General features: G+C 39.8%; 1 protein-coding gene across 2 annotated transcripts in view; it reads right to left on the reverse strand.

The window, feature by feature from the left end:
• DNAJC13 (DnaJ heat shock protein family (Hsp40) member C13) overlaps nt 1-13,588 on the reverse strand; it is an 88,297-nt gene that overhangs the window by 43,370 nt on the left and 31,339 nt on the right. The window contains exons 17-28 of one of the 2 annotated variants that reach the window (XM_075921899.1): nt 13,161-13,282; nt 12,223-12,298; nt 10,320-10,415; nt 9,981-10,124; nt 8,285-8,299; nt 7,493-7,575; nt 5,065-5,218; nt 2,966-3,069; nt 2,705-2,864; nt 1,038-1,100; nt 540-641; nt 29-133 (exon numbers count right to left, since the gene is read on the reverse strand). In XM_075921899.1, coding sequence (XP_075778014.1) covers nt 29-133; nt 540-641; nt 1,038-1,100; nt 2,705-2,864; nt 2,966-3,069; nt 5,065-5,218; nt 7,493-7,575; nt 8,285-8,299; nt 9,981-10,124; nt 10,320-10,415; nt 12,223-12,298; nt 13,161-13,282 — 1,224 coding nt within the window. The remainder of the gene's footprint in view (nt 1-28; nt 134-539; nt 642-1,037; nt 1,101-2,704; nt 2,865-2,965; nt 3,070-5,064; nt 5,219-7,492; nt 7,576-8,284; nt 8,300-9,980; nt 10,125-10,319; nt 10,416-12,222; nt 12,299-13,160; nt 13,283-13,588) is intronic. The other variant, XM_075921900.1, reaches the window with a different exon arrangement.

Raw genomic sequence — 13,588 nt, forward strand, 5'->3', positions numbered from 1 at the left:
TAGGATGAATGAGCAAAGAGACTCGTACCTCTTGAAAGCTGTAAGGACCACTCCTCTCTTTATCTGCATTACCGAAGTACCACTCTCTCTCACTTTCTCTCTTCATATCAGGTGCTGCTTCAATCACATTGCTCTAAAAAAGTTCAATACTTCTATATAAATGATGTAATTTAATGCAAGGTCCTGTCTTGAGCCCATATGTCTTCAGCAATTTGGAAGCTAGCTTTACAAGGCTTTGTTATTGCCCAATATATATATATTAGGAGGGGATTAAAGAGTTTGTGATGCTAAATAAGGCTCTCTGTACATGCAATTTACAGTGCAACAAGGACAGTTATGGTTGGTACAGAAGCCTGAGCTAGTTTTTTTTTTACTTCTGTGAGTTTAAAAAAAAAGTGAAAGATACATCAATTTTAAGACCATTCAACTTGAATTGCATAAAATCCTAATTTCTGACCAAAACCAATAAAAGACAGTGACCCATTTTTAAAATTCCCTTCCAAAAAAGTGTAGTGTGAAGAAGCCAAAAGACTTCATACTTGCAATGGAACTGTAGCCCTGCTCGTGTGGAGATGTGCCAGGGTAAGCAGATCCACAAGGATTCTAATGCCATTTGAATCCATGAGGTCTTTCACATTTTTCTGTAATGAAGAAAACATTTCACATGAAAACATGCTTTAAGAGCCACCTTGTTACAGTACTGTAATCAGATTCCAAGGTGAGATTTCAACTCCTGCTCCTCATTGTCAACCAGCACAGCACAGACCATTTATTCCTCCTTATCCCCTCATTACCTATTAAAAACCCCTAGATCATGGGCTACCCTAGTGCATCTGTGCCAGGAGTTGTAACCAACACTGCATCTAATAAGAGATCTTTTCCATTAAGTAAATACAAGATTATACATTCAGTTACAGTTTTGAAGTCAACTCAAAAACATTAGTTTGAAACTGGTGAACATCTTTAACATTTGTGAAATATATTAATGCTTCATGATTTTCTTTTAAAAAAAGTACTGGAAGAATAAAGTCTCCTACCTTATTTAGAATAAGCTTGTTAAGGAATAGTATCAATCTGTCTCGCTCAAGTCTGTCAGTACACTTTTTTTTGGGGGGGGCGGGAAGAGAAAAAATACACAAGTCAAAATGAGTCAAGCCTCAAAACATTCACGTTGCATTAACTGCACAGTATAATCAAGTTCTCAAGTCCTGAGACAAAATCTGTGCAAGTCTTGTTGGACAGCTTTACAGATATCCTACTGTTTAGATAAGCTTTTTAGAAGTGTGTACATATAAAAAGGTACTGTGAAGCATGTTACTCAATTCTCAAACATTTTCATTAACTCCACCAAATATCTTGCAAATCACTATAAAAGTCTCACTAATTTTGGTAGTATTGGATTTGTCGTCATGCTAAAAATGGCTTGAACAAATTTTACAGTTTGTTGTTAAATCTGTGAAAAGCAATTTCAGAAATGCATTTTTCTTCTGGATCACAGCTAAATCCACATAAAGTGTCCACATGATGGGAAGGGGTAAAATATCACTGCTAAATTGCCATGCTATAAAAGTCACTAGAAAATTGAGTTTTAAAGGTGAACTGATTTTTACTATTATCTTACATCATATTTCTCATGTATGACTTAATTTAAATGTACTTAAACAAGAGATAAGCTCCCATGTAAGGCTTCAATTATTTTTTCAGCAAGAACTCCCAGACACTACTAAAGACCAGAGCAGTGTAAAAAGACGCAGCTTTCTAAAAACTTCTAATTGTTAATTTCAGCTGCTGCTACAAATGTGCAACCATGAACGACCCTGTTGATGGAAGTTGACTGAAGAGGTTTTGCTCAACAAATAAGTGTAAGAATTAGATCTTATTAACTCAACTGTAATTAAACATGGTTTGTATCTGCCTTTAAAGGGTTTCCAAATTTTTATGGTAACAAACAATTCCAACCCATGAGCTGTAAGTATACTAGTACACCCAGTTTTGGAGAAAACACACAGCCTAAAAGATCATTGCTAATACCATATGAACCAACCATTCTGAAACTGAAGCATCTACCTTAGGGGGAAGGCTTAATCTCCACAGGGGAGAAAAATTTCCAAGTTTGCAGTCAAACCCTGATGTTCTTCAAGAATAATAAGACTAAAACTGCACTGAATATAAGTGTATTGTTTTCATTTATATTTTACTCTTCAGGCAGAGCTTTTATTAACTGCGCTTTAATATGCAAAACTAAATTGATTTGAAGTAGCATGACTAGGAATTAAGGATGTAAAATCTGGTTTAATTTTATCTAGTTAAACATGATGTTTAACCAGTTAACTGATTAAGGGCAGGGAGGTCCACTCCAGCCCAGCCAGACTTTAGCTCCCAGATCCCATCACATACAAAGGCTGGTATAAGCCGACAGAGCAGCCTCTGTCCGTGGCAAGACCCTCAGAGCTGGTGCAGGCAGGGAAACTACTCCAGTGGCCACCAATTAACTAAGATTAGCAGAAGTTATTGAGACTAAATTAGAGAAAGAAGTGGATTAAAAATGACTCAGTCCAGCAGTAAACTTACAAATGAAACTTCAAGCTAAGTCTTGAATACCAATATTGAAACTAGGCAACAGCCTATCAATGGCTAAACTACTGCTAGGCATGACGTTTTTTAATCTAAAAATAAAAACCTCAAAAAGCCAACAACTCCTCACCCTTTCCAACATCCCAACAATATATTTAGTGTCACCAAATGGTCCTATTTCTTCATGACATCTTCCATAAACAATGGCTAGTGCTTGTAGACATAAACATTTCATAGTCACTTTAGGGGTGAGCAAGAACCGGTGATAAAGTTCATTGAAAAATTCATACCTGCAAAAAACAAAAAGGAAGTTCAGTGGAGGAAATAGCATTAAACCTCAGAAAGAAAAAAAAAAAAAAAAAAAAGACAGACAAGCTTAACTGTGGCTCACGATTTTTTGATTGCTCCACTCTCTTCAGTTTCATCTTCCTCCAACAGTAGTCTCAGGTAATAATCCCCTATTTTTATTTCCTCGGAAAGGCACTCATACTTAACCTATAATTGAAGCATGCATATGCAAACTGTGTGTTATTTCAAATTATGCACTTAAGCCAGCTGTCACATGAAAACAATTGTGTGTCATGGCTTAACATCAGCAAGGGTTTCCCCCCCTCCCCTTTTGAAGGAGCAATACACAGTAAGGCTTAATATCCAACTTTTGATCAAATATGATTTATATTAATTGCTATTCTGAAAGACGGTTCAGTTTTCATTTTACTAACCTAGAAATTTACGGCTAAAAGAATACACCTTTGCATATGAATGAAGACTAGAAACTTATACTCTACCCAGTTGCTATTAGCTTGTTGCTAGACAGCCACAATAGTCTAAGTGGCACAAAGCCTTTAGAAATCCATAGGAAATTTAAATGCTCTAATACGACGAGTATTTTTAAAACAAAGCATTTACCTAAAGCTGAAGTAGTATACGGTACGTCTGTTTAAACAGCTTGTATTTAAAAAAAAAAAAATCTAGTACATGATCTCTACAATAAAGGGATACAGCACAGCAATTGTAACAGCTAATGCTTAACAAGTAGGGATGCGAAGGACTAGTTGACTATTTGATTAGTCGACTATCCGATAAGTATTTGGTTATGGATAGTCAGACAGTCGCTCCCCCCTTTGCTGCATCTATCAGAAAGAGGCAGCAAGGAGGGAGGGGGAAGTGGAGGGGGTACTTCAAAGTGGCAGTGCTGCTTGAAGCCTGGGGCCAGACCCTGGGCTCCACAAGGCACTGCTGCTTTGCAACGCCGCATGCAACCCAGGGCCAGCGGAGTGTCTGCAGGCTGCACGCAGCACATAGAGCCTGGGATCAGCTGGGACTCCCCTCACTGACCCCAGACTTTATGTGGCGCTACTGCTTTGAAATGCTGCAGTGAGCCTGGCGTCAGGCTCCTCATGGTGTTTCAAAGAGGAGCGCCAAATGGAGCCCAGGATCAGCTAGGGTCCCCAGCTGACCCCAGGGCTCCATGTGGCGCTTTCACCTTTGAAATGTAGACTAGAGCTGTTGCTACACTCAATGGCAGAGCCACCCTATCGACTCATCAAATAGTCTATGCAAAAATGCATCGACTATTCAATTAGTCAATAATTAACATCCTTATTAACAAGACACAGGCACTAAAAAGCCTAAAGGCAATAATTCAACAGCAACAGCCCAAGCCAAAAAAACCCCAAAAAAAACCACCCAGAAATAAAAATACAATTACATAAGTTAACTCTCCCCGACCCCACCCTTAAAAGATTATATTGTATGTACAGATACCTGAAAGAATACAAATGTTAAACATTTTACAAGTGGCATTTCACACTAGCATCTATTTCTTGCATGTTCTGAGAAACTCACTGACAGAACACCAACATCCCGCAAACTGCTCTGAAGTGTACTGTGTTCCCTCTGTTTAGTCATAGTGTACATTAAATTTCCTCTTGTATCACTGAATTTTATAGGTCACATTCAGGACAGGATCTCAGAATAATGGATTTAAAAAGCCTAATCTTATAAGTTCTATAAGCTCACACCAAAATAGTCTGAACTGCAGTGTACGTACCATGCACCATCAGAGTTTGAAGCTGTTTGACTACGTTTATTGGAGAGTGGTTTAAAAGCTGCTTTTAGTTATTTCTAGTGGACTCTCCCTTCAACAGCATTCAAGTTCTGCTTCCTGTTTTTGTTTTTTATCCACTCTATTCTATTGTGGAGACCATGTCAAAATTGGAACTATACATCTGCTATGTGAAGGCTTTATTGTGGATTTACTGGTCAGTCTGAAGTGTTTTTTTAACTTCAAGAAAATCAGTACCATACAGCAAAGGTGCCTATTCTCTTTTGTACCTTTAAGTTTATACACTCTGCTCAGTCCTTCATTGACAATGGTTGTATCCCTCAAGCAGAATGTTACAGAAGAAAGCTGACGCATGAGGATACTAGCATTACAATATTAGTGTGACTTAAAGAAATCAAAGGTTGCATATTAGAACAGTTTACCTCAAACTCGTGATGGTTCCATGAGATGACATTAACACTGCCAAGTTCTCGGTCAATATTGAATGCCCTCATTTCAGATTCAAGGGTGTCCCTCAGCTCTTCCCGTGTTTTGAAGTTCCAAATCAAATTTGACCTAGCATGATCCTGAAGAAATCTAAGAGAAAGCAAGGCTAGTAAAAACATTTCCAGCTATTTTAATGTTGACAAAGACAGTTTAAAAAAGTATATAACCTGCCATGCACATCAGAACGTCAATGAATTAGTACAGGAGAATACACTCTGCCATCTTATTTCTTGATTTTTTATAAAACAAGATTTCATTTGGACTTAAATCAATCATTCTGATATTATAGTAATGACTTGCTCAATATGCCTACTTAGTTATTAGCCCAAGTGTCTGTATATACAGAGAAAAAAACCACCCACACAAAGCCACCCACCCACACCCCTACAGCTGGACTGTGCCAGGCAGTTCTGGTTCATGGGGCTAAGGCTATGGAGCTATTACTGTTTCCAGGCCTGAAATGGAGCCTGAGTTCTGCAACCCTCCTACCCTGCAGAAACGAGTTGTGCTTTTCTTTGCTGCATAGCACAGATATATAGTTAGTGTCTTATGAGCAAACAAGACATCCACTTTACCTTAAAAATAAAGACAGCCACCTTTTATCAACAAAAATAAGTTTTGAAATAGCAATACCCTACTTCTCAAAAGCATTAGCCATATTAGTACGCCAAATGTTATCTACCTCCTGGGTCTTGGTTGCACAAATCTCAGTATAAGAAGTAAAAACCGAAAACATTACAATTGTGTCTTACACTTCACATGTATATGAATTTATATCTGCTTCTAAAGAAAGTCAGTTTCCAGGTGTAACAATTCATCATTCGCCATGGGCTGCAGTTTACCTGTGAATTTTGCAGTCACAAGAGACTAGCGAGCATGGTGATATGCCAGATGCACAACCAGGTAAATAAAAGTTAATGCTCCACAGAACACAGCCAGACATCACACGACAGTCATTTGGAATTCTCCAGTTATAAATCTGAGGTCTAATTTAGAGTAATCCTTACTTTCCTGATTTTAAAGGTTTACACATGCTTGATCAGTGGTTCCCAGCCGCTGGGCTGAGACGGCTCTGGGGGCACACTGCTCTTGCCACTGTTCGGAGAGGTGTGCCTGCCCCACCTCTCAGCCATCCAGCATCAGGCACATGTGGGATCTCCTCCCGGCCCCAAGAGAGCGCTTCCCTGTGCGGCAGGAGAGCCATGTGACCCCACACCACACGGCCCTCCTGCCGCTCAGCAAACTGCTCTTCTGTGGCGAGGAGACCACCCCACCCCTGCCCAGCGCTGGCTGGCTGAGGGGCGATGCAGGACACCTCTCCCAACAACTTCAGCAGGAGAGGTGCTGGGCGGTGTACCCCAGCCCTCAGAGCCACATCCATGTGGGCAGCAGCACAGGATTAGGTGAGGGGGGCAGGGCAGGCATTGGGGGCTCCAGGGTGGGGCTTGTGCTGGGAGGGCTCTGGAGGCTGAGCTAGTAGTGGGGGGGAGGGGTCTATAGGACAGGGTTGGCACTAGGGGACTAGGGATGGGGCTCTGGAAACAGGAGGCTAGTACTGGGGGGCTCTAAGGGATAGGGGCTGGCACGGGGCGGGGAGGAGGGAGTTGGGTGCAGGGGACTCTGGGGTCAGTGGCTGGCCCTAGGGGTTAGGGCTAGCACTGGGAGCTCTGGGGACTGGGCTTTTTGCCGATCAGCAATGTTTTATTTGCATGTTCATCATCTGCATAATGAATATGCAAATAAAATGTTATTGGTCCACCAAAAGTTTGTGAATAGGTTTGCCGGTCCACCGTACCAAAAAGGTTTGGAAGAACCTCTATTCTAGACCTGCCTTTTCCTGTTAGAAGCACTTATTTTGTGTGTGTGTGTGTGTGTGTGTGTGTGTGTGTGTGTGTGTGTGTGTACACACTATTTTTTTATATATAAAAAAAAATAAGTGAAGGCCACACACACACACACAGTATATTCATGCTTAGAAATTCAAGATACATGCATAGTTACACAAATGTATATTTACATTATTTGTCTAACTTCCATCCTGCTTAGTACTTCAGGATGTGACTTTGAAATGTAAAAAATGTCAAGCCACTTCAGCATAAGGAGAAAACCTCTCAACAGGCTCATGATACCCTGCTTAAATAAGAATAGAAAAGTCTTGCTCCCTCTTGTTTCCATCTTCTGCTTCAAATGACATTCTAGCATTCCGTACTGGCCATTTAACAGCCACCTCTTGAATCACACTAAGATGGCTTATACAGAAAGTTATCTTGTTGTAAAATTTTGTAAAGTTTAAATTTTCTGTATTTGTTTCCCATCCCCCGTGGCTATTTTAAGAGTTATAGCAAATTTATTCTAGAGATTTACCTGTAATAAAAGAGATCCCAGTTTGCTTCTATTTTTATTCTTTGCCTTCGTTTCCTTAGTATTACTGGCTTTTGATTAATATTCTACAAACAGAAAAAGATGTCAAGTTAGGGGCTAGACAATTAGCTATAGCAGATACTTGGATAACACTTCAGCACATGTTCTTCTCCAACCTGTTTCTAGTGTTACTTTAAGAGAGAAAAATAAGCTTTGTTTTCACTGGATATTCCTGACAACCCTCAGCTTTCCAGGGACATTTATTACTAGTGATGCAATTGTCTCTATTTTACAGGCAGTGACAACAGCACTAACATCTAGTGACTTGCACTATATTAACACTAAATTACCAACAAAGGTCATCAGATCATGCCAGAGAAACTTGCAGCCATTATTTTTATCATTTACAATTACCTTTCTTCTTGTATTTAAAAACTGCTGGGTAATCTTATAATTAAATATACTAATTACATGCACACATTAACCATGCAGGAAAACTCTTTTGCACCAAGACAAAAAGAGTGATTAGGAGAGAGAACTGGACCAATCTTACAACAGACAATACCTACAGTAAGATTGGGAGCCAAGAAGATGGAAAACACAAAAGGCTACTTTGTTGTTAAGAAGTAGCCTAAGCAAAATCTGTGAGCAGCTCAAGGGGGGCAGAGGAAAATCAGACCCAACTTGGAAATTGAAAGATTTTTGATTGACAAAATCTAAAATGTATTGGTAGACAACACACCACATGCCAGGCACAGTTTAATCAAACAAGCCACAGTAGTAGTGCAGACTCACCATATTGTTTCTGTCCTGATTGTGATTGGAATGTAGAAAGGAAAAAGGAATATTTAAACAAAATAAAAACAGCCACTAAAATTTTATATATGGTAACAATTATAAAATGCTACCACAAGAAATACTTTCAATGTGATTTGATTGTTATCAAATCTACTTCTAATTTGAACAGAAGGGGGAACAAAGTGTTAAATCAGATGTGTTATGTTGTGTTTCCCCTACTTTTCCACATATGGGCAGCAAACTGAAAGTGACAAACTTCTAAATGAAGAAGTAAAAAACTTCAGAGATTGGGCAATTTAAGTATCACTCATAGCAGGGTCTCAAACTCCCATCCTATTGGTCAACCCTGCTGAAGCAGTTGCATAATCTGGCCCAGGAATCATAGTGGGCTAGGGAGGACTGTCAGTTCCCATCCCAGGAACCCCTGCCCCAACCTCACCCTCTCCCCCATGTCTCCCAAGAGAGTAGCCTCAGGAATTTTGGGTGGAGCCTGGCACAAGGTGGCAGGAAAAGCAGCTCACCCCCCCCCCCCCACGGGGCTAGGATTGCCAGATGGTTTCAACAAAAATACCAGACACTTGACATATCACAATCTACATTACATCTTACTTAGAAAATACCAGACATTTATATTCTCAATTTGTTTTCCCGAACAGAAAGCTCAAATACTGGACTGTCCAGTTCAAAACTGGACACCTGGCAACTATTTGGAGCAGGGGCAGAGGCAGGGCCTGCAATGGAGGCTGTTGCCCCAAGGTTCACACTCCCCTAGAGGCAGCCCTGTCAGTGATACTAATGAATAAATATGCCACACACACACACCCACCCCTCATGTGCACACTGAAAAAAAATCCTTGAGTATCCTCCAACCGATTGTTTAAAAGTGTGTTTCAGCATCAGCCTGCTAAGGCAGTCTACTGCTTTAAACTTCTGCAAGATGCTCATACCCAGGAGGGTACAAAAGAAATCTAGATGCAGTCTAGTTTTAGGTAATTAATTTAAGCCAAAAAGTGGTTATGCAGTTGGAAATGTGTGCATGCTAAAGGAGTTTTCTGCAAGACAGTAATATATCCCTCTCACCTCAACTGATTCACTAAACACAATCAAATGAAGAACTAATGTTTTGCAACAGTATTTTAAAATCACAGATTCACTGTTAAAGCAAAAAAAACCAAACAAACAAAAAAAAACCCACACACCAAAAAAACCCAACTAGTATTTCCACCTTTGTTCTTGAAAATCAACCATGGCTAAAACCTGCCAGTTATACATCCTTATCCATGACTAACGCAGTAAGTGACTAGTCAACTATCCGATAAGCATATGCTATCAGTCAACTAGTGACTCGACTAGTTGCTTTCCCTCCCCCATTGCTGCCTCTGATACATTTTAAAAGCAAAGCACACTGGAGCAAAGGGCCAGCAGGGGACTCAAGCAGTCCTCCTGCTGGCCCCATGCTTCCTGCAGCACTTCAGCTTTTGAAATCTACAAGTGCCCTGTGGGGCAGATGCCCATTTTAAAGGCAGAAGTGCCCTTATTGACTAATCGATGGAAATTCTATCAACTATTCGATTAATTGATTAATTTAAATGTAACATCACTAGTCATGGAAAAAAGCTCAGTCTTTACACAGCATACTAACTAGTGACTTCATCTCAATTTTTAAGTATAAAAAAACAACTAGTGGTTTTACCTCTTTTTGAGCAATGCCCATTCTGTCTCTCCAGTGCATCAAAACCAGATCCACTTTCTCTTTGGCAAATTTTTCTACTTCTTTAGCAGCTTTACCAGCCAGTCTCTGCCATTCTGGCACTTTATTAAACTTGCCATACTGGTCCTGGGGAACAAAGCCTATCAGTAACTTGTGATTACATGTCTATTACAGTGTGTTTTGAAGACAACAGCACCAACTTCCTCCTCCCTCAGTCTTTTTATGTACTGTACTTGCTGTATAAATGTACGAACTTTCTATTTGTGCAATTTGTTATAAGTTCACCATTCTTTTAAAATTAATACAATTTTGTCTACTTACAGTTGCAATTTTTAAGTTATCCCTAATATGCATCCGGTCAGCATCCTTCTCAGGAACAGGGTCAGCACTGTCCAGGTATGCCAGCAAACCTGGTGGCTAAAGTCATAAAAGTAGTAATTTGTATTCTAAAAGACATTTCTGAATTCAAGTACAAGTTATACCTATGATATGACTACTTCCTGGAGTAAGTGAAATCATATAGAAAATACTTACATTAGAAAACTGGAAACGTTGCCACCCTCTTGCCAAACACTTGAAAGTTAAGAAATGCCAGCATTAAGGTTACACTGACAGGTTCCCCCCACAGGGCCCTGCCTTAATGAATGCACAGGATGGACTGTACTCAAGAGGTTAAGCAGGGTTGCATAGTGAGCAGAATGCTGTATGTAGGACTCCTGCCCCATCCGTCAAAGAAGCTGGAAGTTGTGTAGCAAAATGAGGCAGTGGACTGCAGGAAGAGACCGTATGGTTTCATGATTAATGCAGATAAAAGCCAACCTGGAACACTGGATTCTCTTTATGATATTCTTCCAAATAGCAAGTTTAGTAGTTTTAAGTATCTCCTTGAAAATTAGTATAAGACATCCCCGACATGAGGGCAATCCTCACTCCTTCCCTCTGGGGAGAGGTGAACCTCCCTTCTGGGGCATCTGGCATTGGCCACTATTGGCAGACCAAATACTGAGCTAGATGGACCTTTAGTCTGACCCAGTATGGCCGTTCTTATGTCCTACCAATTTTGAGTCCCTTCCCAGAGATGCTAGAACCGATCACGGATGGTTGCACGTGTTTAACATTGGAAGAGCTACACATTTCTTTACCTTGTTCAACTGTTAACAAAAACTTTACACACTAAGTTGAGTCTGAAAACAACCCTACGTGGTATCAGCCAGAAGAGTTGAAGTTTGACAGTTAAAAGCAACTGTAAAGTGGCTCCAATAATGGAAATGCTAAGGCAACCATACATATTTTAAGCTTCTGTAATGTCCTTGTCACGGTAGTATCCAAGGGTCTTCCAGAAGTGCTTTATGAACTCCACAGCTATGGGCATTGCCACTAGAGTCACATATTACCCAAGATGTTCATTTCTTTTGGACTGAGATACTACCCAGATGAACAATCACAATATTCTCTCCCCTTTAATGTAAAGTATTAGAGTTAGCTGTTTGGTAATGCTTCAGTTAAACTTAATCTATCTTTAAGAAATGCCTTGCTAGGTCTCCAGTGCCCTTATTAGAGGCTTTCCTTCTCAATAGCTTCACTCCAGTCTTTCCTGTTCTAGATAACTGTATTTTCTGACTTATTTTGAATGTGTTTAATTCTATCCATCCATTCATTATCTCTACTTCATTCCATTTTCTGTCTCAATCCCTTTTTAAAGAATAGTTTTAGCCCCAGAGGGTCTTAATCTTCAGTCACCTTTCTGCCCCACACTCGAAAGGATAGGTACAATGACAAGATTGCTCTGCTCTGATATGACTCCTTACCTCAAGAGGAGCCACCAGCACCTCCAGTTAGCCCATTTGCCAAAAGAAGCTTCAGAGTTACTTCTCCCCCCACTCTTCCCCCTCCCCCCCACTCTCCTATCCCTTGGAGAAAATCTATTTGTATATTATGACAGACCTTTAAGTTTCATGTTCCATAAAGTTAGAATCAGAGCTGGAAGAGACCTCAGGAGATCAAGTCCAGCCCCCTGCCCAAGGCAGGACCAATCCCAAGTTCATCACTTTCTTCACCCTAATCTCTTGTACTGCATGTCAAACTTAACTTTGGCACTGAACAAAACGTGTTTAAAACACCCTAAGCTACAAAGGCATATTAAGTAACAATTTTAACTGAAAAGAAAAACAACTTTAATAATGTTTTAGAAATGGTGTTTAAAGAGAGCAGGCATATCACTCACCAAAATACGTTTCAACAAGCTCATAGCAGTTGCATTTTCAGCTGTCCAGAGGCCCACTAAATGTCGACTGAGCTGTCTGTAACATGAAGATGTTGAGAAATTGTTAAAGGAATCTTGATTACAACAGTAGTTCATTACAGTCAATTCAGTTCAGCATTATAGAGGAGCATATATTGTCAGTATATCCAACTCATATGCCCTTTATTCACAAGAGGAAGAACAAAAAAAGCACATGAATACAAAGGAGGTACCTTTTTGTAAAGTGCTTCACTATAACTTCCACACATGACCCTCCTACCATACACCAAAAGATGTGTTAATGAAAACTAGGTACCTTTTAAAAGCATGCCAGCAAGGTCTATATGGAGCAGTTAGAGCAACACATTGCAAAGCTTTACAAACTGCACCTCTCTGGTCCATTTTACCAAGGTCATGTAGACTAACTCACATTTATAACTGGAGACAAATCTAATTGTTACAAAAAGATCATGTATCTTAATCGAAGAAGGTCCTCCAGAGGGAGTATGAGGGAAGTATAAGCCTTCTTCACAAATACCTATAAGAAAGTTTTATATATCCAATTGGATATACTTATGCAGTAAGCAAAGAGATATATGCCATCTGATCACTTTAGGTCACACCACTTTAAAAACTGAACTATGAGGTATTTAAGGAGTTGTGAATCCAAATAGTTTATAAAATTGCACTTTTTGTACTGACTGTGATGCCATGTCTAGCTACTAGACAGAGCAGTTAAAATGCAAAATATCCAACTACACCTAGGAGGGTAACTCACTTGCATCATTCAAATACACAAATTAAGCTTAAAATGAAGATTCTTCTAAAACAATAACAGGAGTTTCCTTTTTTCAGCTTTCCCCACATATGACTAAGACAATCAAATATTTACCCACCATATTAATAAAACTTATGCTTACCTGTTTGTAAGCATCCTTTGATCTGCACTTATTGTAAACATAGCAGTCCGTAAATGACGAGGTAAGGCACCTTCACTGAGGGCAAGATCTTGCATTTTGGTAGCAATCTCTTTATCTCCTTCCTGTAAAGCCGAAGATGATTACTATGTACATTCTTCAACTGACCAGTTCTATCTTTACTTTACAATATTCGTTACAAACTATTTTGACTGTTTAAATCACTTAAGTACAAGCATGTAGGTAATTGTACTTTATTCAACCCACCTCTGAATAGCATTAAAAAAAGTGAATTCTAAACAGCAGATCAGAAGTTCTAACTGCAGTAAAGTCACAGGAGCAAAGCTTTATCAGAGGCAGCAGGGGGGAGGAGGAGCAAGTGACAGAGCTGGGGGCAACCAGCTTAAAAAGGCAGTTCCACCCAGCACCAT

This window comes from Pelodiscus sinensis, chromosome 2, assembly GCF_049634645.1.
Source record: "Pelodiscus sinensis isolate JC-2024 chromosome 2, ASM4963464v1, whole genome shotgun sequence".
NCBI lineage: Eukaryota > Metazoa > Chordata > Testudines > Trionychidae > Pelodiscus > Pelodiscus sinensis.